This window comes from Hemicordylus capensis, chromosome 2, assembly GCF_027244095.1.
Source record: "Hemicordylus capensis ecotype Gifberg chromosome 2, rHemCap1.1.pri, whole genome shotgun sequence".
Taxonomy (NCBI): Eukaryota; Metazoa; Chordata; class Lepidosauria; order Squamata; family Cordylidae; genus Hemicordylus; species Hemicordylus capensis.
This window is the reverse complement of record NC_069658.1, coordinates 216,822,015-216,845,998: the sequence shown is the minus strand read 5'-3', so window position 1 is coordinate 216,845,998 and position 23,984 is coordinate 216,822,015. Positions and strand designations below refer to the sequence as shown.

General features: G+C 48.3%; 1 protein-coding gene across 2 annotated transcripts; it reads right to left on the bottom strand.

The window, feature by feature from the left end:
* Positions 1–41: 41 nt before the first annotated feature.
* Positions 42–23,602, bottom strand: MPND (MPN domain containing). Of its 2 annotated transcripts, XM_053295688.1 has the most exons (13): positions 23,077–23,601; positions 21,799–22,010; positions 19,778–20,008; positions 17,765–17,924; positions 16,737–16,812; positions 14,181–14,277; positions 13,697–13,769; positions 11,937–12,013; positions 10,079–10,247; positions 7,323–7,393; positions 5,838–5,927; positions 3,386–3,478; positions 42–2,107 (listed from the first exon to the last, which is right to left on the bottom strand). In XM_053295688.1, the coding sequence occupies exons 1-13, from the start codon at positions 23,114–23,116 to the stop codon at positions 2,021–2,023; spliced, it is 1,476 nt and encodes a 491-aa protein (XP_053151663.1). In that variant the 5' UTR covers positions 23,117–23,601; the 3' UTR covers positions 42–2,020. The 2 variants fall into 2 exon arrangements, with proteins under 2 accessions (XP_053151663.1, XP_053151664.1); XM_053295689.1 differs by lacking the exon at positions 7,323–7,393 and having other exon boundaries at positions 23,077–23,602.
* Between the last annotated feature and the right edge of the window lie 382 nt (positions 23,603–23,984).

Genomic DNA, 23,984 nt, shown 5'->3' with positions numbered 1-23,984 from the left:
GTTGAAGCTGACTCTTCACTCTTACACCTCGAAAAGGTTTACTACTGAGTCCTTCTACAAATGGGTTTCCTTGAAATTTCGTAAAGACGTTCATATATACTGAAGTGCATCTCTACATGTCGGCAGTAACGAAGCCTTGCTTTCAGGCCTACCCTATCATTGCGCATAAAACTGGGCGCTTACACGGCTCAGCAGCCCAAATATTTAATAAACTCTAGAGAGATTAAAAAAATAGGACAAATAATTTTTCTGCCTCAGACGAGAGCATGCGATCAAAGTGCAGCCCCCACTGAGGTGGCTCCTTGAGACAAGATCAGAACAGTTAACCATAGAGAGATCCAGTAGACAGCCTCCTCTGGGCTGCTCCAGTTTGACAGCTGGGTTATTGGGGGAGATACAGATATTCAAAGATCTTTTTAAAAAAAATCTAGGAAAATGGGTGTGTTAAAACCTAGTCTCCATTCTTTCCCCCACCCCTTTCTTTGCATGTTTTTTAAAAATTCCTCCACTCCTATTTCGCAAGGGCTGCAGAATCTCAGAATTGAAAACTCCATTTCTGAAATTAAATGTATATGATGGAGGGTGGTTGTTTTTCAAACTGCACGAATAGGTAGAACAGCAGAAAAATGTATACAGTCGGGTTTTTTTGAGAGAATAAATTAATGCAGCTTTTATGTGAAAAAGGGAATTTGCATGGGGATTTCCCCAGAAAACGTCCCAGAGAGTTTTCCCATTCAAAGGTTTCCAGAAAACCCACATCTCTGCTGAAGATCTTCGAGTCCAGGCCTCTGTTCAGTGCAGGAAACTGCTTGAGCATCCCTCACAGGTGGCTATCCAGCTCCTGTGTTGTTAAACTGCCGTCCTTGCCGCTTAAGTCTACATATTTCTACCGCAAATCTACTGAAAACTGTCCTCCTCTTAGCTCAAATCTACCGCTTTTCTACAAATAACATCTTCAGAAGAGAGTGGTGCTTCCCCATCAATATGCAGCTCTTGCCCCCATGTTTACAGGTGAATGATCCTCCATCCTTTATTGGCCAACAGCATCCTGGTTTAAAGGCAGGCCTGCAAGGTGAAGGGTCTCGACTCATCTTGGAAAAGCAGAGGAAGAACTGAACAGTGTTGCAGCGCTTCTACCTTGAGCCTGCAGGGCTTGGGTGCAAATCCAGAGTGAGCCCCTTTGGCCAAATCACTTCCGCTCTTGCACTCTGTTACTCGCCTGTAAATGGCAGCATTGGCCTCCTTAACCCTTGGAAGGAACCGGGGTCGATCGAGCCCCACTGGAGAAGGAAAACAATGGTAAGAGCTTCTTTTCAGTGTTCTGCAACTCCATCTTCCAGGCTGGGCTCAACCGGAATCAGATTTAAGTGCCCTGTGGCATTTCATTCAGCTCCCTCTTGTCCAAAATTGCAGTTTTTACTAATACAGATGGTAGAGTGTTGCCAACCCCAGGATGCACTGAAGGTGTTTGGGGTCAAAGGGAGCTCACAAAATGCTGTTGTGACAATGTAATCCGTTCTTTGTCTAGAGACAAACCAGAATCTCTCGATTTCTTGGGGGGAAAGGGCACAGAGGCTCAACACACAAGGTCTTTTCTAGCTTTGTAATGGACAGTGTTCTTTCTTTGCTCAGTATCTCTACAAAGTGTTTTTTGGGGGTAAATATGACCCCAAAGGATACTACAAACCGGCTGTATCAAATGGAATGCCATCCACCCCGGTTCATTCCAAGGTGAAGATCTGAACTCAAAGGCAAAAGGCATCTAAAATTCCTCTCTTCTGGCCCTTCAAGGAAGTCCAGGATGGGCAATACGCTACTGCCAAGGCACTCTTGGGTAGCCCCTACTCTGAAAATCTTGGAATTATCATTATTTTCTTTTAAAGGCTACGAAGAGTACCCATGTCCCACCCCTCCAAAATCAAGGGAGGTGCTGCACCTTCAGCTCATAGGTGGGAGCATCTTTTGCCCCAAGCCTTAGCACCAACCGCACCAGCAGAGTTCAGAATCCGGTTTCTCCTCTTCAGCTTTTGTGCTTAAGAAGCGTGTAAACTTGTTCCAAGATATGTCCGAAGCCTTGGTCCTTAGGTGTCCGGGAGGCTAGGGAGCCCTGCAAGGAGACAGGGTAGCTCACATTACCATCTCCGTACAGCCAAGGTGCTCAGAGTTTGGCCCCAGATGGTTGGACTACGATGCCCATCATCCCCTGCCACAATGGCCAATGATGGGGGTTTATGGGAGTTGTAGTCCATCGCCATCTAGGGTCCAGAGCTTGAGAACCCCTGCTCTATATAAAATTTGCTTCCAAGTGTTCTGTCACACTAAGGTGTGACCAAGAGGAGAGGAGAGCTGGTCTTGTGGTAGCAAGCATGACTTGTCCCCTTTGCTAAGCAGGGTCCACCCTGGTTGCATATGAATGGGAGACTAAAAGTGTAAGGTATTCCCCTCAGGGGATGGAGCCGCTCTGGGAAGAGCATCTTGGTCCCAAGTTCCCTCCCTGGCAGCATCTCCAAGATAGGGCTGAGAGAGACACTCCTGCTTGCAACCTTGGAGAAGCTGCTGCCAGTCTGTGAAGACAATACTGAGCCAGATGGATCAATGGTCTGACTCAGTATATGGCGGCTCCCTATGTTCCTAAGACACAGAATTCCAGAGGTTCCTATTCTACAGGACTAAGAAAACAGATTGCAATTTGACCAAGAGGGTGGGCGGCGGCAGTGGTGGTGGTGTTGTCGTCGTCCCCAGCCCTGGCGTCCCCAAGCAGTGCCCACTGCTGCTGCCTGTCCTCTGTCTCTCTCAGAGAGGACTGGGCCCAGCTGTAATTTGGGTAGGGGCTGCCCTGTTTTTTCTCAAAACATAGAAAGCTGCCTTCTGTTGAGTCAGACCTTGGTCTGTCTACTTTCAGTATTGTCTGCTCTGACCGGCAGCAGCTCTCCATGGCTTCGGGTAGGGGTCTTTCCCAGCCTTATCTGGGGGTGTTACTAGGGACTGAATCTGGGACCTCCTAAATGCACGGAGATGCTCGATCTCTGAGCTATGCCCTCCCTCAAATATCATGCATTTGGAATTCCTCAAGCTCCTATCTACCAAGGCAGGCCATTGGTCCATCCAACTGAGTATTGCCGACACTGACTGGCAGGAGTTCTCCAAGGCTGCAGACAGACGTCTTGTCCTGCCTGGAGATGCTGCCAGGGATTGAAGCTGGGACCTTGGACATCAAAACAGAAGATGCTCTACTGCCGTGCGATGGTCCTATCCTCCCAATGCCCCCAGCGGAGCCTCTTGTATGGAAAAAATGGTGGTGGCCGTAGCGGGGAGATCAATGGCAAAATAAACACGAGCCAAGTCAGGAAGGCAGTTTCCATGGCTCCCCCTGCCTCTCTCTTACCTTAAGCTTGTCCAAGTACGTCTGTTCCTGACTCCACGTTTCCTGAAACTTCACCAAATCGGGGGCTCCTTTGTAAAACTCCACCAGCAGCATCTAAGGATGAAGAAACCGGAGAGATGCTGAACAAGGGGGCAGATGTCCCCATCAAGCCCTACTTTGGATGCTCCCTAAGGAACATGGTGGCCAGAAGATAAAATGCTGACCAGGAGAAACCGTGGCCCTGACCAGTGATGATGCTCTGAGGACGGAAGTTGGTGTCTGTCGGGTAAAACTGAGTGACAAAACAAGTTCTTCTAGTAAGAACCAATCTGCCTACTTTCCTTTCACTGTCCCTACAACTGGACTAATTTTGGTCCCGATTGGTTAGGCCAGTGTTTCTCAACCACCGGTCCCTGGACCGCTGCCGGTCCCCGAAGGGTTGAGTGCCGGTCCCTGACTGGGAGTCAACCCCCCCCCAACTGAAATCAAGGCACTCACTTCCTCAATTTTGCACATGGCATGGAAGAGGAAGAGTATCACGGAGGCATGGGACCCTTCTTGTGCCTTGCCTCCACGTGCTGCTGAGATCTTCCTACAGCTATCTTATTCCCTATCTTTACAGCTTCAAACTGTATGCGGTGCGGGGGCATGGAGGAAAAAGTATGGCAGTGGGCGCCACTTGAAGGGCTGCTGGTTCTTGCATGCTCATTGTTTGCAGCCAAAGGTTGGTTGATTGAAACCCAGCTGCCTGTTGTGGTCGAGGCACCTTGAGAGGGAACACTGTTTCCCTCTTGCATCAGTGGGGCTTGCTTGTATGTTGTTTTCATTGGCCCCATGTAGCTTTTGAATTTTTCTAATGGCCCAACATCCCCTCTCCACTGAGTAATCACAAGCACCTCCACTCCAGACATACTGGAGACAAATTTGTTCACCCAGGCTTTTAGATTCAGGGGTTCTCAACCTTGGGTACCCAGACGTTGGTGGACTTCTACTCCCATAATCCCCAGCCATAATGGCCAAATGCCATTGTTGCTGGGGGTTATGGGAGTTTAACTGAGGGACCCAAGGTTAAGAACCCCTAATATTCCATGTTTGCAAAAGATTCCAAATTTAATTATTTTAATGCTTATATTATTTTCATTCTAAACTGCCCAGAGATGCAAGTTTTGGGTAGTATAGAAGTCTGATAGATAGACAGACAGATAGATAGATAGATAGACAGACTTGAAACCCCTTTACTAACTGCTGGTCCGGGAAACTGCACATGAAGAATGTAGCGGTCCTTGAAACTCTGCACGAAGAATTTAGCGGTCCTTGACTCCAAAAAGTTTGAGAAACACTGGGTTAGGCAGTTCACAAGTTAGCCCACTTGGGCCTCAAATGTTCATGCAGCCGCTTGCTTGACTTGGGGTAAATGACATCATTACAAACTACCCCCCCCTTTTTTAAATATCCCGTTCTTCCTCCAAGGAGCAGTGTAGTACATACTTAAATTTCTCCTCACAACAACCCTGTGAAGTAGGTTAGGCTGAGAGAGAAGTGACTGGTTCAGAGTCACCCAGCAAGTATTTGGCTGAATGGGGATTTGAACTCGGGTCTCCCTAGTCCAGCAATCTAACCACTACGTCCTTGAGGTGTCCCTACACCTGTTGCAAATTTGGTTCAAATTGGTTAGGCGGTTCACAAGTTAGCCCAATTGTGCTTTGAATGTTCACATGTCCACCATCTTGAATTGGGGTGGATGACGTCACCAAAAACTATGCATTTGAGGTGTCCCTACAACTGTACCAAATTTGGTCCAAATTGGTCCCCACTTGCACCTCAAATGTTCATGCGCCCACCATCATGAATCAGGGTGGGTGGCATCATTACAAACTATGCCCTTGAGTTGTCCCTATGGGTCCCTACAGCTGTAGCAAATTTGGTTCTAGTCCTCGTGAAGGCCTCTCACATGTCTGCCACCTTGAATTGGGGTGGATGACATCATCACATTTGTGATGATGTCATCCACGGGACTTGACATGTCCCTTTGTGTCACTCACTGCAACTATACCAGATTTGGTTCATATTGGTCCAGACACTGCAAAGTTGATATGGGTTGGGCAGGGGGAGGATGGGCACATGGACGGATACAGACAGGGAAGGCCAGGTGATCTCATAAGCCTACTGGGAATTAGGTTAAAAATGGGAAAATGCATTGCCACCACCAGCCTGGCTTTCTGAGCAGTATCAGAAATGTGACAGGGCTTGATGAATCTAGTGGGAAATGCGGGTTCATGGTGGTGGCTGACATTTTGTTTGCCAGAACAGCAGAATTCTAGTCCTCATGAAGATTGGTAGGCACATGACTGGAAAGTGAAACCACACAAGGGATTCCTTTACGAACTTCCACTGTAGCTCGTAACACTATTGCATCCAGGGCAAAGTAATACAGCGATCACTGAGGCAGCAAGTGCAAAACTGAAATAAATACCATCTCGTGGAGGACGTCGTTGGTTAAAAATCCATCTTGGACATAAGTGACTTCCACTTCCATAGGGATGCCGTAATCGTAAGGCCTTTGCTGGAAAGGGGGAGGAGAAAACACGCAACAATTTCAGGAAGTATTGGTATTTTTCCTTGCTGTACATTAGCAATTTACCATAATAAGAAGGAAGGTGTCATCTGCACTCAAGTAACGTGGCAGTGCTTCCCCCCTGTGGTGGCAGACTGGAACTACATGAACAGTACATGGCTTAATAGAGCCTCTATATTCAGAGGTAGTATACCTCTAAATAGCAGGTGCTAGAGACAAGGCTGTTGCCTTTGTAGGTGACTTCTGAGCTTCTGGATCCCAAATGCTGGGCTAGAGAAGAACCTAGGAAGCTGCCATATACTGAGTCAGACCATTGGTCTATCTTGCTCAGTATTGTCTTCACAGACTGGCAGCAGCTTCTCCAAGGTTGCAGGCAGGAATCTCTCTCAGCCCCTATCTTGGAGATGCTCCCAGGGAGGGAACTTGGAACCTTCTGCTTTTCCCAGAGCGGCTCCATCCCCTCAGGGGAATATCTTGGAGTGCTCACACTTCTAGTCTCCCATTCATATGCAACCAGGGTGGACCCTGCTTAGCTAAAGGGACAAGTCCTGCTTACTACCATTTAAGACCTGCTAGTGCTGGATTAAACCAAACGCCTGTCTCCAGCACTGGCCAACCCTGGGAAACTTTCAAACTGAACAAGATGGAAATGATCACCCCTGTTGCCTACCCCAATGATTACCAGAGGGGTAACTGTGTGTGTCTGTTACAGCAGTCACACGAAAAAGGTGTGTGGAGGCATCTTTAAAGGCGAACAGATTTATTGGGGCATACAAGCAAGCAGAAGCAGATTGCCCTGGAATGTGGGGGTTGCATTTATGTATCTTGGCAATTAGCTACTTCCCTGTAATGAGCAACAGCAGGGTTGGACTAGAAGACCTCTAGTGGTCCCTTCCAACTCTAAAATTCTATAACTAGAGCTGGATCAGAACAAGAGAAGGGGTCTTTCTCAGCAGTTACTCCTAGGGGTTGGACCAGAGCCAATGAGTCAAAATGCCGAGGTAGCAGGCTTAGGTTAGCTGTTAGGAGGCATTTCTGTAAGAGCTGTTGGACAGCGGAACAGTCTGCCTCATGCAGTGGCAGGCTCTCCTTCACTGGAGGTTTTCAAATAAGCTGGCCTGCCATCTGCCAGGAATGCTGTCGGGACTAGATGATCTCCAAAGTCCCTTCCAGTTCTAGAAGTCTGTTGCCAGGGAGTGACCCCAGCACCTTCTACATGCAAAGCCGGGGAACCAATCAAAGTTGGTTTGGGGGTTGCATCTGGCAGCGAGGGGTGCTAGCCAGCCCTCATGCAAGATGATCCCTAGGTCTCTCCTCCCACCCACCCCCCACACGCTGACCCACGAAACAAGCAGTTCTTAGGCCAGCAACCATAGAACCTACCTCTGGAGGGGGCAAGACCCAGAAGGGTGAAATCTTAGACTCCACACCTGGGTTACCATGGAAGTAAGGACCTGGAGAACAAAAGGCATGCATTCTGATGAGAAAAGGGGACATGATTTATTTATTTTTTACTTTTTTTTTTTTTACATTTTATATCCCGCTCTTCCTCCAAGGAACCCAGAGCGGTGTACTACATACTTAAGTTTCTCCGCACAACAACCCTGTGAAGTAGGCTAGGCTGAGAGAGAAGTGACTGGTCCAGAGTCACCCAGCTAGTTTCATGGCTGAATGGGGATTTGAACTCGGGTCTCCCCGGTCCAAGTCCAGCACTCTAACCACTACACCATGCTGGCTCTCTATACCGCCCGATACAAAATAACGCCCCATACAAAGAAGTGCCTGGGTGGCGCTAATGAAGGTTTAATGATGAAGCTAAGCAGGTTTAGGTCTGGTCACTGCCTGGATGGGAGACCACCTGGGGACCCAAAATAGTTTGCCTTGCTTTCCATGATGGAAGAAAGAGCGGATTTACATGTATTTACTAATAAGTGGAGATTGTGTGGGCAACTCCTGAGGGCATACTGCTGATCCCCAGAGACCATCTCTGGCAGAGGAAGCTGCCTCACACTGAGTCAGACCCTTGGGCCGTCTTTCTCAACACTGCCTACACCAACTGGCAGCAGCTCTCCAAGGTTTCAGACAGGGTCCCCCCCCCCCCGGTCTTTCCTGGAGATGCTGCCAGGGACTGAAACTGGGACCTTTGCCTACGAAGCAGATTCTCTGCCACTGAGCTATATTGGCCTCTCAATATAAACTCTTGCATCAGACCCTGGGTCCAACCTTTCTCAGTACTGCCTGCACTGACCGGCAGCAATTCTCCAAGGTTAGGAACATAGGAAACTGCCATATACCGAGTCAGACCATTGGTCTATCTAGCTCAGTATTGTCTTCACAGACTGGCAGCGGCTTCTCCAAGGTTGCAGGCAGGAATCTCTCTCAGCCCTATCTTGGAGATGCTGCCAGGGAGGGAACTTGAAACCTTCTGCTCTTCCCAGAGCAGCTCCATCCCCTGAGGGGAATATCTTATTGTGCTCACACATCAAGTCTCCCATTCAGATGCAACCAGGGCAGACCCTGCTTAGCTATGGGGACAAGTCATGCTTGCTACCACAAGACCAGCTCTCACAAGGTTCCAGATGGGTCTTTCCTAGACCTATTTGCAGATTGCAGGAATTCAATCCTGGACCTTCGACATGCTAAGCAGATGCTCTTCGACTGAGCTGTGGCCAAATCCCACATTTCAGTGCCCAATGTGGAAAAATCCAGGGTGACATCCCCAATTTCCACAAACTTGCTTCCCTTTCTCCTCTCCCCCTTTCTTTCTTTGGCCTCAAAAATCGGCTGCCCTGACCAGAGTGTGGATGGGACCTGGCAACTCGAGGCATGAGGACAGGGCTGGACAAACTTGGCCCTCCAGCTACTGTTGAACCACAACTCCCATCATCCCTAGTGGCTGGGGATGATGGGAGTTGTAGTTCAACAACAGCTGGAGGGCCATGTTTTCCTACTTCTACATTAAAATAGCCCATGGAGAAGAAACAGCAGAAGAGGTGGCAACAACCCCTGCTAACTGGGCAAAGAAGCCCCTTTTAACGTGGTGATTCTCTTTATTGAGCAGGGGGAGAGTAACTGGCCCTATCCACCCCAGCACAGTACCCCTCCAGTAACTGTTGCTGGTGTCTGTCTTGTGTTTCTTTTTAGATTGTGAGCCCTTTGGGGACAGGGATCCATCTTATTTATGGATTATTTCTCTGTGTAAACCGCCCTGAGCCATTTTTGGAAGGGAGGAATAGAAATCGAATGAATGAATGAATGAATGAATGAATGAATAAAAACAAATTCACGGTGGACTGGTCTATCACCATGATCTTGGACAGGTCTGTCACCAGATCTTAGACAAATTCATGGTGGACAGGTCTATCAAAAGTCTATAAAATTATGCATAGAGTGGAGGGGGTGGACAGAGAGAAATTTCTCTCCCTCTCTCACAACACTAGAACCAGGGATCACTCCATGAAACTGAATGTTGGGAAATTTAGGACCGACAAGTGGAAGTACTTTTTCAGAGCCAGCATGGTGTAGTGGTTAGAGTGCTGGACTAGGACCGAGGAGACCCGAGTTCAAATCCCCATTCAGCCATGACACTAGCAGGGTGACTCTGGGCCAGTCACTTATCTCTCAGCCTAGCCTACTTCACAGGGTTGTTGTGAGGAGAAACTTAAGTATGTTTCTCTAGAGAAACTTAGGAGAAACTTAAGTATGTTTAAGTACACTGCTCTGGGCTCCTTGGAGGAAGAGCGGGATATAACATGTAAATAATAATAATAATAAATCTGTGGAATTCCTTGCCATGGGATGTCGTGATGGCTACCAGCTTGGATGGCTTTAAAAGGGGCTTAGACAGATTCATGGAGGACAGGTCTATCCATGGCTACTAGTCTGGTGGCTGTGTGCCACCTCCAGCCTCAGAGGCATGGTGCCTCTCAATACCAGTTGCAGAGAAGCCACAGCAGGAGAGAGGGCATGCACATACCTCTTGCCTGTGGGCTCCCCAGAGGCATCTGGTGGGCCCCTGTGGGAAACAGGATGCTGGACTAGATGGGCCTTGGGCCTGATCCAGCAGGGCTGTTCTTATGTCCTTAACAAGTTTCTAGTCCTCAGTGAGGATCAAACCAAAACCATGAAAAGACATTTACTGCAGATGAGAGCCAGGCAGGGCTGGAAGCTGTTGTTGGTCCCCTGGAGTTTGAGCTGGTAATCCATCTGAGTGTCGATGTCTTGCAGGGACGGGAGGGGGTGGCTGAAGGGATGGCTGTGGTACCAGCCCACCAGGGACAGCCCACGCATGAAGAGGTTCTGGCAGATCTGGAGAAGAGAGGAACAGCATCATATCAGCAGCCTTCATTGGCCATTTCCTTATTATGTCAAACAAAACAGACTACCGTACAATACACGATGGAGCCATAAAGCTCATTGGCTCCTAGCTGCATGCAGAAGGTCCCAGGTTCCCTCCCTGGCAGCATCCCCAAGTAGGGCTGGGAGAGACTCCCTGTCTGAAACCCTGGAGAGCCGCTGCCAGTCGGAGCAGACAATACTGAGCTAGATGGACCAAGGGTCTGACTCTGTATGGCAGCTTCCTATATTTCTATGTACAAGATCCATCAACCTTCAACGTGCCTTCCAACTCAGTCTATGATTCTATTATTCCAGGGTTTCTTCCCCTGGGGTCCACAGGGGAGACCCAGGTGGCCCGGGGTTCTCAAACTAGGGTCCCCAGATTATGATGGACTCCCATAACCCCCTGTCAGGCCCTTGCAGAAGGGGATGATGGGAGTTGTAGTCCAACAGCATCTCTAGGAACCCAAGTTTGAGGACCCTGGTTCAATGTGTTCCCTTCCCACCCTTTCTCGGCGCAAGCCAGAATAAAGTCCTTGAAAAGAACTAACCTTAGTATTCTCCCCACTATAATTTTTACTGGAGTCTTATGAGAATATATACATAGGCTGGGGGATCACGGGAAGTACTTGAGGATCTGAGAGGGCATGGACAAAGGTGCCAAAAGGGTTAACTCCTGTTATTAATTATTCTAAATATCCCCTCTATTTCTCCTTAGAAGAAGAATGTATGTACAGCCCTGGGGAGCGAAAGTTTCACCCTCCCCAGCACTCTGCTCCCAAAAGTGGTCAGCCCCACATGCCTTGGACAAGCTCAGAATCAAGAAGTGAAAGAAAGTCCTCCCCTGATCTCCCATCATCTGGTGCTCGGGGTAGCCTGCCCCTGAACATGGAGGTTCCACTTTGCCATCATGGTTAATAGCCATTGATAGACCTTTCTTCCAGCGTGAATTTGTCTAAGCCTCCTTGACAGCCACTAACTGAGTGAGTCTCACGAGTGAAGTTTTCTTTCAAGCCAGGGATCCTCAGACCTGAGTCCCCAGATGTCGTTGGACTACAACTCCCATCACCCCCTACCACAATGGCCAAAAGCTCACTGGGATTTCTGACTGAGAATAGAAAGTGGCCAGGGGTCCTCAGATGTAGACTACAACTCCCAACATCCCCTGTCACAATGGTGGGGAATGATGGCAGTTGTAGTCTTGACATCTGGGGAGAGGAGAGCTGGTCTGGTGGTAGCAAGCATGACTCGTCCCCTTAGCTAAGCAGGGTCTGCCCTGGTTGCATATGAATGGGAGACTTGATGATGTGTGAGCACTGCAAGATATTCCCCTTAGGGGATGAAGCCGCTCTGGGAAGAGCAGAAGGTTCCAAGTTCCCTCCCTGGCAGCATCTCCAAGATCAGGCTGAGAGAGACCCCTGCCTGCAACCTTGGAGAAGCCGCTGCCAGTCTGTGTCGACAATACTGAACTAGATAGACCAATGGTCTGACTCAGTATATAGCAGCTTCATATGTAATCCCAGCTTCAAGCTAAATCTTTTGCATGGGGTTTCCCTCCCACTTTAGTGAAATCTAGACTGTGAGCTCCTTGGGGCAGGGACCTTATTTCCCGCAGCATGACCTCCACTTCCTTCCCCGTCCCACAAGCCATCTCCTCACCTCCTCCTCCACAACAGCAGCCAATTCAATGTCTCCAAGACGGGACCGGCAAGGGAACGCCCTCAGCACCGTCAATACTGCAACAGAATCCAGGGGTTATGGTCTTGGATGGCAGGGTCAGGCTAAGCCTTCCTGGAGCCCTTCCTCCTATCTGGACTTTTTAACATGTTCTGGATGTTCCAAGAAGTCTTTAAAAACAGTGATGATTTTTTTTAAAAATGCAAGTAATTGAAAGCATTTTATTCCGAAGCCGACTCAGGATAGGGCTTATGCATATTATGGGACAGGAGAGGTTTATCCACAAAAGCTTTTGCTCAGTCATATCTCAGCATAGTCCTTGTGGACAAGAGCCTTAAAAAGGCAAACAAAAATATAGTCCTTTGGGACTTCCCCACAGCTCCCTGCAATCGGTGTTTGCATCTGGGTCTTAGGCAAACATTAAGAGAACCCTTTTCATTTTCACATGATTTGCATGAGAGACAAAACGTCTCTCTTCGACTTTCAAAACAAAAATGGAAACTTGCAAAACTTTGGCTCGGCTGGATCTCCCCGATCTAGCCTTGCTCACTGGGCCAAGAGACACCCTTTGAAGTGGGGGCTCTCTTCTATTTAGCAGGGGGAGAGCAACTGTCCCTATTCAGCCCAGCATAGAAGAACTGTAAACTCTTTGGGGCAGGGAACTATCTTCAGGCCCTCTTATATTTGAGGATCACCCTTCCTGACTTGGCCAAGAGGCACCTTTTCAATTGGAGACTCTCTTCTTTTTAGCAGGGGGGGAGCAACTGTCCCTACTCAGCCCAGGCACCTTTTCAATTGGAGACTCTCTTCTTTTTAGCAGGGGGGGAGCAACTGTCCCTATTCAGCCCAGCCCAGCATCCCTCCAGAGGCTCTTGCTGCGGTCTCCCTTGTGTCTCTTTTAATATTGTGAGCATTTGTGGGCAAGGAATACTCTCCAGGCTCTCTTGAGTTTGGGAATCACCGGCTAACTGAGCCAAGAGACCGCTTTCAAATGGGGGCTCTCTTCTATTTAATGGGGGGAGAGCAACTGTCCCTATTCAGCCCAGAAGAGTATCCCCCGCCAGTGGCTGTTGCCCATGTCTTCCTTATGTTTCTTTTTAGACTGCAATCCCACTGAGGCAGGGAACCATCTTCTCCTCCTTTTGCTGTGTAAACCAGTGTGTTTCCGGGTCGAATTCAAGGTGCTGGTTTTGACCCTTAAAGCCCGGTTTGGGCCTGGGATACCTGAGGGACTGCCTGCTCCCAAGGGTTGCTGCCCGCTTGACGAGGTCATCTGAGGGGGCTCTGCTCTGGGTGCCGACAATAAGGGAGGCTCGGGTGTCGTGCACGCGGGACAGGGCCTTCTCTGTTGCTGCCCCCAGACTCTGGAATGCTCTCCCAGTGGCCATTCGCTCCTTGGACTCCATCACAGTTTTTAGAAAGCTTGTTAAATCTTGGCTTTTTATCCAGACCTTTACATGATTGTTTCTATTGCTGCTTCTGTGTGTTTTTACCCACGTTCACAGTTTTTATGTTTGTATTTTATATTTGAAATGAGATCTGTTTCATATTTTTAGCGTAATAGTTTTAATTGTCATTTTTATTGTATTTTTTTAACTTTTGTAAACCGCCTTGGGATTGTTCTGAATGAAAGACAGTATATACATTTAACAATAAATAAATAAATGGCCCTGAAAAAGTATTTTCAACTTTTTGAGTCGAAAAGCGGCAAACAAATAAATGAACAACACCAAGACACTTACATTGGCTGTTGATGTCCCAGCGCCCTCCCAGGTAACCAACCACTTCGCTTTTCGTTAAGTGGCTATGGAAATCCTAGAAGGGGTGGGGTGGGGGAGAGACACTATTTAGAACTCAGATCAAGCTTTGGGAGCCATATTGGAAACTTAACAACAAGAGCAGCTCTGCAGACTCAGACCAAAGGCCCACATCTCATCTGTCATCCTGTTCCTATCAGCCAAATGCTTCTTCTGTCTGCTCACACCACAGAATGAAGTCAACAAAAATAGACTTGCCTTGTACATGGGGGCTCCATTTAGTGAGCATAGCTAATGGGCATTGACAGGAGAAGTCTATCCTGCTTAGGATATGTCTGTCCAGACTCACCCTCCATAAATTTGTCTAAACCCTTTTAAAGCTACCAAAAGGGAGTGGCCAACCATCACATCTTGTGGCCATGAGTTCCGTAAGTTAACTACGCATTGTATGTAGCCGTGCGGTCCTTACCAGGAGCAGAAGAACGTTGCTGGAAATGGCAACATTGAAAGGCTGGAACTTGTTCAGGGCTGCAAAAGAGGTCACTTCCACCAGAGTGTGGGGATTCCTAAAGACAGAGAACATGAAGACTAGTCCCGTTGTTTAAAAAATAATAATGGAATAAACTGGATAAGGCAGAATTTGGGAGCAGGAGATCAAGGATGGACTCCTCAGTTGTAAGGAGGCAAGCGGTGTGACAACAACCCTGAGAGTGTGTGTGATGGGCCCAAAGCAATCCAGCGAATTTCATGACTGAGTGCAAATTTGAATGCAGAAGAAAGTTCTTCCTTCTGAGTACTGTACACAGAGTGGGATCAGAAGCAGTACCCTAGGGGCTCTTGTTGACTGTATGTACTTTATTTGCATACAATATTTGTTTTTCCTGTATAAATAAATAAGTAAGTAAGTAAGTGTGTGTGTACTATGGACACATTGAGGTCATTCTCACAAAAATTGAGTTCTACCTAGGTTTGCAAGCTGTGTGTGCTCCCAGTTTTCGGTTGTGTGGAAGCAGGGTAGGAGAGAAACCTGGGTTGAAGATGTGATTGTGGGGAAGTGAGGTAGGTGGAAAAGCTACCCAGGTTTTCCTCCCGCCTTGCTTCCACACAACCAGAAATTGGGAGGACACACAGCTCCAAAACCTGGGGAAGTAAAGTAAAGTTGTTAGGGGCCTAGAGCACCTTCCTTATGAGGCAAGGCTACAACACCTGGGGCTTTTTAGTTTAGAAAAAAGACGACTGCGGGGAGACATGATAGAGGTCTATAAAATCATGCATGGTGTGGAGAAAGTGGATAGAGAGAAATTCTCCTTCTCACATCACACTAGAACCAGGGTTCATCCCATGAAATTGATAGCCAGGAAATCTAGGACCAACAAACCCAAGTACTTTTTCACACGACACATAATCAACTTGTTCTCTGCCACGAGATGTGGTGACAGCCAACAACCTGGATGGCTTTAAAAGGGGTTTGGAGAACTTCATGGAGGAGAGGTCTGTCATCGGCTACTAGTTGGAGGGCTACAGGCCACCTCCAGCCTCAAAGGCAGGATGCCTCTGAGTACCAGTTGCAGGGGAGTAATAGCAGGAGGGAGGGCATGCCCTCAACTCCTGCCTGTGGCTTCCAGTGGCATCTGGTTGGCCACTGTGTGAAACAGAATGCTGGACTAGATGGGCTTCCTTGGGCCTGATCCAGCAGGGCTGTTCTTACATTCTTATGAGTTGGTGTCGACTCCTGGTGACCACAGAGCCATGTGGCTTTCTTTGGTAGAATACAGGAGGGGTTTCCCATTGCCTTCTCCCACGCAGTATGAGATGATATCTTTCAGCATCTTCCTATATCGCTGCTGCCCGATGTAGGTGTTTCCCATAGTCTGGGAAACACACTAGTGGGGATTCGAACTAGCAACCTCTTGCTCTCTAGGCAGGTTGCTTCCCCACTGCACCTTTAAGTGGCACATTTCAGGTACTACAACAGATATTTAGATACCGCTTTTCAAGAAAGGGCTCAAAGTGGCTTACATACAAAAAATAAATAATAAACAAGAGATGTAGCAAACAGGATGCTTCCCTGTCCCAACACAGGGCTGATAATCTAAAAGGAAAGACAAGAGAGACCCCAGCAACAGCCCTTGGAGGGATGCAGTGTTGGCCAGAACAGGGCCAGTTGCTCTCCCCCTACTCAATAAAGAGGATCACCACTTTGAAAGTTGCCTCTTTGCTCAGTTCACACACCTGCCTTGGTCTTAAGGACTAGAACATAGGAAGCTGCCATATACAGAGTCAGAGCCCTGGTCTATCTAGCTCAGGATTGCCTGCACAGACTGGCAGCGGCTTCTCCAAGGTTGCAGGCAGGAATCTCTCTCAGCCTGATCTTGGCGATGCTGCCAGGGAGGGAACTTGGAACCTACATGATCTTCCAAGAGTGGCTCCATCCCTAAGGGAATATCTTACAGTGCGGGAATTACTGTTGGGAATTCTCTTTGGTAACAGAATCCTTTTTTCATTATAGCAGAGTGCACAGAGGCACAACACAGCGGAATTTAGTAGGCATGCGTGTATGCTGAGAGTAAAGTAACTTGGAGCCAGTTCATAGTTTCAAATCAATATAAGGAGTATTTATTAGAGAACTCCATTCTAGATAGGAAAGTGAGGAGTTAGGATCTCTAGCTAGCTAGCTGGATGCAGATGGATTCTGCATCTTCTCTGCACACATGGTGCAGGGGAGAGGAGCTTGCAAGGTAGATGGAACACGAACAGAAAGGGAGTGAGGAAGTGCAAAGCAGGAAGGAAGGAAGTTAGTCCCTAAGAATAGCAATCTACATTCCAAAGGGATAGTGTCAGAGCAGTAGAGAAGGGATGACCAATGTCTTGACCCTCTGGCCCTCTGACTCACTAGTCTGTCCTCCACTGTCTTTGAGACAAGAGACAGCGCAAAGTCCTTTACTTCAAACACTGCCCCAATTCCATGTTTGAGCATATCTGCAGAACACACAGGACTCTAGAAGAATGCACTGGAAAACACTACCTGGCAGAATCACGACTTCCCAAGTTGCAGTAGCGGACTGGGACACGGTTTCTGTTGTCCAGCCTCTTGACATTATCTGGGGAAACAATCCACCAAGATGCTGCTGAGAAACCAAATCATCTACCACGAAATAAAATTCTTTAAAAAACAAAAACAAAACATGTTCACTGCATTACTCTAAAATTTAATTATTCTAGGCATTTTCAGACCAAAGCTGGAATATAGGAATCTGCCATATACTGAGTCAGACCATTGGTCCATCTAGCTCAGTATTGTCTACACAGACTGGCAGCGGCTTCTCCAAGGTTGCAGGCAGCAGGAGTCTCTCTCAGCCCTATCTTAGAGTCGCTGCCAGGGAGGGAACTTGGAACTTTCTGCATGCAGATGTTCTTCCCAGAGCAGCCCCATCGCCTAAGCGGAACATCTTACAGTGCTCATACATGTAGTCTCCCATCGAATGCAACCAGGGCAGACCCTGCTTAGCTAAGGCGACAAGACATGCTTGCTACCACAAGACCAGGTCTCCTCCCAGCTGGACAAGCCATCTGTCAGGGATGCTGTATCAGCTTCTTGGACTGAGAAGGGGGTCGAGTCAAGAGTTGAGTCCATTCATTACAATATAGCAACTTGCCATTATAGAAAATCCATCATAAAATGAGAGGTTGGACTAGAAGACCTCTAAGGTCCCTTCCAACTCTAACATCCCATGATTCTGTTCAATTCCAAGGAAGCAGATTTAGGCAACATTAGGAAGAATCTCATAATGATAAGAGCTGTTGGACAGTGGAACAGCCCGACTCATGCAGTGGTCAGCTCTCCTTTGCTGGAGGTATTCAGACAGAGGCCACCAGTCAGGGATGCTGCAGCAGATTCCAGCAATGAGCCGGGGGTTGGACTAGAAGACCTCTGAGGTCCCTTCCAGCTCTAACATTCTATTATTCCAATCTGGAAATCAAGAGCTTGGAAAAACGAAGATGGTGCAAAGCTTTTCTGGGAACACCCCATTCACCTCCCGATCTCTGACTGACCTGTGCTGTGCAATTCTGGCAGATTTTTGCATTGCTGTTTTCTGGTCCTCTCCTCCAGTTTCTTGGCCAGCACAGAATCTGGGGGCATAGATTTTACCCCCTTGGCTTCCTCCTCCTCCTCCTCAGCAAATTCCTCCTCTTCCCCTTCACTCACCAAACTCTAGGAAAAAGAGGCACACAAACCCAGGTCAAAAATCTGACATCTCTCCATAAACTCCTGGAAAGATCACTGCCCTTGGCTTAATTTCCTTCTGATCACCCCCAAAAGAACACAGGGGTGTTATTCTCAGAGCTGCTCCAAACATATTTTGGGAGCACAGAAAGGTCAGAACACACCCTCGATCCAGGCGTGGCTTGCGCAATAGGACTGGATTATTCGGATCCAATTTGATCCAAATAGCCCATCGAATATTGATTTATCTTGGGAGATAAACGGCTTGATTATTTCATTTCAATGCCATTCGATCCGAACATCCCATCAAATATCGATTCCCAGACTTGTGCAACACTCTGCTTCGATGCTATTCAATCCAATTATGCCAGCCAATATCAATTTCCAGACTTCCCTGGGAACGAGAGTTTGTGACGGTTTGCATTTTTTTAGTGTTGTTGATAAATGTGTCATTGATCTGTATTTACAGTTGCAAATGTGTGTTTAAAAGTTCTGTTTAGAGAAGTGTGGAAGTCTGTGCACGAGGTTGATTGACAGCAGCTGCAGCAGGCAAACCCTTGAAGGAAAGACAGAGAAACCCTGCTGAGAATGCAGGAGAGAGAAGAAAGATGGCAAGAGAGAGGGGAAAAAACAGTTAAGAGATTCCGTTGGAGGACAGCTGCTCAGAAGGTTAGGAGGAGAGAGAGGGTGAGCAGGGCCGTTCCCAAACAGCAATTTTACTTTCCTTTACTACAGAAAGGGCAGGTGTGTGTTCACATATCATCCATATTTACGTTGAAGTCCCTGTGAGTTACACGATTTGGGGTTTTCATTGCACAATACTACACGATTCGGGTTTTTCATTGCGCACTGGAGCTTTGCCCAATTTATGTCCGGGATTAAAAAACCAAACTTTTTGCATCGGCCCCCCCGCCCCCGCCATATTTAAAATATCCAATATGCCCCATAACTCACAGTACTTCACCCTTCTTAATCCCGTGGTAAAGCGTGCTGTCTAAGAAAGGCCCTAGAGGGGAAAATGTGTACTGCTCAGGAAAGACTTATCTTAGGAAGAGAGAAGCGCAACTTAAATAGAGTCAGAGGGTGAAGCTGCTCTGCCATATACTGAGTCAGACCATTGGTCTATCTAGCTCAGTATTGCCTTCACAGACTGGCAGCGGCTTCTCCAAGGATACAGGCAGGAATCTCTCTCAGCCCTGTCTTGAAACCTTCTGCTTTTCCCAGAGCGGCTCCATCCCTTGAGGGGAATATCTTCCAGTGCTCACACTTCTAGTCTCCCATTCATATGCAACCAGGGCAGTCCCTGCTTAGCTAAGGGGATAAGTCATGCTTGCTACCACAAGACCAGCTCTCCTCAGAGGCGTCAGAAAGAAGGCAGGTCAGAAACAAAATATTTAAGCCATGCACCCCAATCCCAAGGTGGAGAAAAAAAAATTAGGAAAGAACCACAACTTTTTTTAGTCGGAAAAATAGCAGTACCTTTGTAAATTAAGAGTTTTAACAGCCTGAAACCATGATGCTTCTTTACACTGAAACCTCGTAACCATCACGCTTTAAGAACTGGTGCTTAAAACAATATAACTTCTTATTTTAAAAGTATCAAGGAATAAGAACACTTCATTTCCTCTCCTACATTGCCAGAAGAGATACCCCACACTATCACACAAACAAGAGGGAGGAGGAGGCGGCAACTTTTGGTCTCAGCTCCTGCCAAAATGGATCTGAGTGGTGGCAGCCCAGATAGCCGGAAGCAGGGAGACCCCTCACACCGGTCAACGAGGTTAAAGCCAGTAATGTGGATGTGCTCAGTGTCTCCATGAACAAGGGCGAGAGGGATTTACCTCCTCGGCAACGGAGGCATGGGGCTGGTATTTCTTCAGCCAGATGGCCTTATACTGGTCGAGTTTCTGGCCCTTGTACTTGACCGAGGCCCAGCCACAGCCCGATTTCTTGGCTGGGTTGACGAGTTTCTTGCAGTACGTTGCCCAGGCGCTGGGTGAGTTGAAGACCTGACCCGTCTCCTGCCACACGATCTTCCCGTCCGTCAGCAGATCGCCCAAGAATTTCTTGCCCTGGAGAGCAGATCAGAAAACAAGAGGTTGTGGTTGTTGGAGATCCAGCCCCCAACAGTGGTGGTGCATGGGTACCTGAATATCTGGGCGACCCCTAGTTTTCACCGCCTTTCTCCACGCATGGGGTCAGGCACTGCTCTCCTAGACAGCTTAAGGTTGGGTTATCTGTTGGACAGCATGCACACCTCATTTTACCAGGGCCCTCTGCATCTCAGGACCTGCTTGTCGTCCCACCATCGATGGAGATTCGGTTGGTGGGGACGAGAGGCAGGGCCTTTTCAGTTGTGGCCCCTTGGGTTTGGAATACCCTTACCAGCTGAGCTTCGCCATGCTCCCTCTCTCAGGGTTTTAAAGAGACACTTAAAAACCCATCTTTCTAGAGAGGCAGTTTAGTTGTTCTTGTTTGTATCTAGTAGGTTTTTAATGTGTAAATCTGGTTTTAAATTCAGTTAATAAAATTTAACTGAATTTTGTTGTTTTGTTAGTTTTATGGTTTGTGAGCTGTCCCGAGCAGAATTGTACTGAAGGGGCAGGATACATTTAAAAATAATAATAATAATAATAATAATAATAATAATAATAATAAATAGAGCAAGAATGGGCAAGAATCTGATGCCTCCTTTAAAATCAAGTCGATCAACCAGGGTTCTAGTCCTTATGACTGCAAAGGTCAGTTCTGAAACACACGGACAATTCTTGGGGGGAAGCTTAGAAGGCACAGCAGTGGTCACCAAGTGCAGCAGCAGTACCTATTATGTCTTTCCACAAAATATTATTATTATTATTATTATTATTATTATTATTATTATTATTATTAAACAGATTTATAAAGTGCTTTAGGGTGTTCAGAATCAAATCGTTTAGTACTTACAAGAATCCTGTAAGATGACTTTTGGTAGTAATATTATTATTATGCCCATATTGCAGACTGAAAGAATGAGGGAAGGTTTTCACTGGCTCTATTCCAAGCTGCCTTGGAATTTTAATGAAAGGTGGTATATAACTTTAAAAAATAAATAAATAATAAAATAATACATTTCTGTATGTCACACGGTTCTTCAAAGCACAGGAGCAGGGCCAGGAGATAAAGTTGGCAACCCTGTCACAGTGCTCTGCAGACTGCACTAAAGATATCCAAACTGTGGGTCAAGCGCTTAATTTTGTACCTTATAATTTGGATCTATTCAGTATATTATATTCACCCAATGAGTGGCATTTAAAGTCATCCATATTAAGTCAATATAATGTACTTTACGTCCCATTACAATTGGATATAATGGTTTCTGTTGCCTAAATCAGGGATCTCAAACTGCAGCCTTTCTGTACATGTTAGCCAACGATGCCCATCACCCCAGGCTACTGGCCACTGTAACTGGGGATGATAGGAGTTGTAGTCCAACAACTGCTGGACAGCCACAGTTTGAGACCCCCGTCTTAAATTGTGGCTGCAATGGGACGAGGAATAGAGGGCATCGTTTCCCCACCCCCCTGACCACTGCTCTGTCTTCTAGGTTCCCCCCAAGAATGTTTCCCAACCTATTTCCAAGCTACAGTCATAAGGACTCGAAACTTGGTTGGCTGGTTTGTTTTTAAAGGAACAAAAGCCAAGCTCCTCAGATGCTGGATTCTACCCCCCAGCCATCCTATTCTGTTTGGTGTGATTTGTGGAGGTATGCACAGCATTGAGCAACAGAGGAGAGCTTGGCTGGACCCCACAAAGTGGGGACGTCCAGCAGAAATGTGGGAAGTGTGTGTGGGGCAGAAGTGAGACGGAAGCTCCATCCTCTCACCAGGTAGTAAATGGAGAGCACCCCTTCTCCCGGCTCGATCAGCCCGTCCTTGAGTAGCACACGCAGGGTGATCCCGCGGCGGGTCAGGATGCAACAGCCGCGCCCACCCGGCGTCAACTTCCCCACGCTCTCCGGATCTTCCAGGCCCGTCTCCAACTCCTCCTCGTCTTCTTCCAGGCACTCATCTCCCCCGAGAGACTCCGCATCTAGGGCTGAGAAGAGGGAGTTGCCGGGGGAGAAAAGTAGGGTGATTTTATTTTATTTCATAAGCTTAGAACGCCAACAAAATGTTGCAGGAAATGCCTAGTGCATGCGTTCCCTGAGCCCGTGCCTGGGCACGGTGAACGTCTGAGGCACCTTCCCCACCTCAGAAGCAGAAGGGGTTGTGACTGTCTTGAGGGGGCACTCTTCAAGTGCAGACATTTCGGGCTCTTTTTGTTCAAGACCTCCTCGCCACCGGGTTCCAACAGCTCCGCCCACCTGGAGATCTGTTAACTGCCCACACTGTCCATGAACATTCCGCTCCACTGAATTTGCATTAGGGCAGTTTGGGGTTTGGGGGCTCTTAAGGGATTATTTCTTCAGATTTTTGCCAAACGGAAATATCTGCCGGTGATGATGTGCATTGTCCACCAGCAGCCTACAGGGACCCAAGGCTGAGACCCCCTGCCTTAAGCCAAGGCTTCCCAATAGTGGGTCAACAGATGTTGTCGGACTTCAGCTCCCCTCATCCTCAGCCAATGCAGTCCAACAACATCCGGGGACCCAAAGTTGGGAAGTCTTCACTTCACTTATTTATTTTATTTCCTTAACATATTTTTATACCGCCCAAAACTTACGTCTCTGGGCGCGGTTGACAATAAAACAAAATAAATGCCAAGAGAAAAGGCTAAAACATGTGTTAAGCAGTCCACAGGTGTGTCCAGATTAGCTTAAGCCGTCTACAGGTGTCCAGAAGGCGCTCTTCGTTTGGAGCCCTGGGGCCATCTCTCCGCTCTAAGCCAGAAGGCTCCAGATCCCGTGCCCGGGAGCACTCTGCACATGCTCAGAGGGCCCTCTCCTGCTGCGCTGAGCTCCGGAGCCTTCCAGAGATGCCTCCAGTCCCAGGCACGCGTTCTAGTCTAGGCTCCCGGGTTCCGAGCTGAGCTAGAAGCAGGTTCTGAGGTTCAGGAATCGGGGGGCGGGGACCCTCAAGGCTGCTGGGGGCGGGCGCCCTCCATCCCATGACGCGGGTGGGCTGGCTCGGGGGCCCCGATCCGCCCTCGCCGCCGGCGGTACCTGCAGCGGCCATGCCTCCGCCGCCAGCGCCCTTCTTCATCCTCGGCGGGGTTGCTCCATCCCGGCCGCCGCCGCCGGCTTCCCCCCCGCGCCTTCCTTTCTTCCCCGCCCAGCGTCACGATGCGGCTGCGGCGGCCGAGAAAGCGCCCGCCCGCCTGTCTCCGCCTCCAGCGGCTGCTCAGCTTGCCCCCCCCCCGTTGGAAAAGCCCCGAGAGGAGGAGGAGGAGGAAGAAGAAGAAGAAGGGAGACAAAGGGAGGGAGGGGAAGAGAAGAAGGGGAGAGGAGGCGAGGAGGGAGGGCAGGAGGAAAGTGATGGAGAAGAGGCACAGGAAGGAAGATGAAGAGGGGGAAGGAAAGAGGAAAATGGAAGGGGGGGGGAGAAAGGAGGAGAGAAGAGAGGAAGAAAGAAGGGAAAGAGAAGGAAGATAGGGCTGAGAGAGACTCCTGCTGCCTGCAACCTTGGAGAAGCCGCTGCTGCCAGTCTGTGTAGACAATACTGAGCTGGAGGGACCGAGGGTCCGACTCAGTATGTAAGCTATGTATGTAAAGGAAACAGAGAGAGGAGAAGGAAGGTGGGAGAGAAAAGGGAGGAAGCGGGAAGAGAAAACCTCCCAGCAGCGCCGGTTTCTTGGGCGTTATCTTGCAAATGCCAACGACAAAGGTTACATGCCACAGATGCAGCCAGAATCCAGTGAGCAGAACACAGCAGTGCTCTAAAGAGAAAAGCATGCAACCCTTCCACATTCGAAAGGGGAAGTCACACCCAAGCCCGACACCCTCCTCTCATGGGTTCTCACCTTGGGTCCCCAGATGATGTCCTACGACTCCCATCACTGCCTGCCACAGTGCCATTGTGTGGGGGATGATGGGAGTTGTAGTCCAAGCGCATATGGGGACTCAAGGGTAGG

Excerpts from the sequence above, each read along its gene's own strand:
- MPND (XM_053295688.1), bottom strand. The coding sequence starts at position 23,116 with ATGAAGAAGGGCGCTGGCGGCGGAGGCATGGCCGCTGCAG. Across the intron at positions 10,248-11,936 it reads CTGCTGTTGTGGAGGAGGAG|ATCTGCCAGAACCTCTTCAT; the intron begins GTGAGGAGATGG and ends TCTCTTCTCCAG. Across the intron at positions 7,394-10,078 it reads CTGCCTGGCTCTCATCTGCA|GTCCTTACTTCCATGGTAAC; the intron begins GTAAATGTCTTT and ends TTTGTTCTCCAG.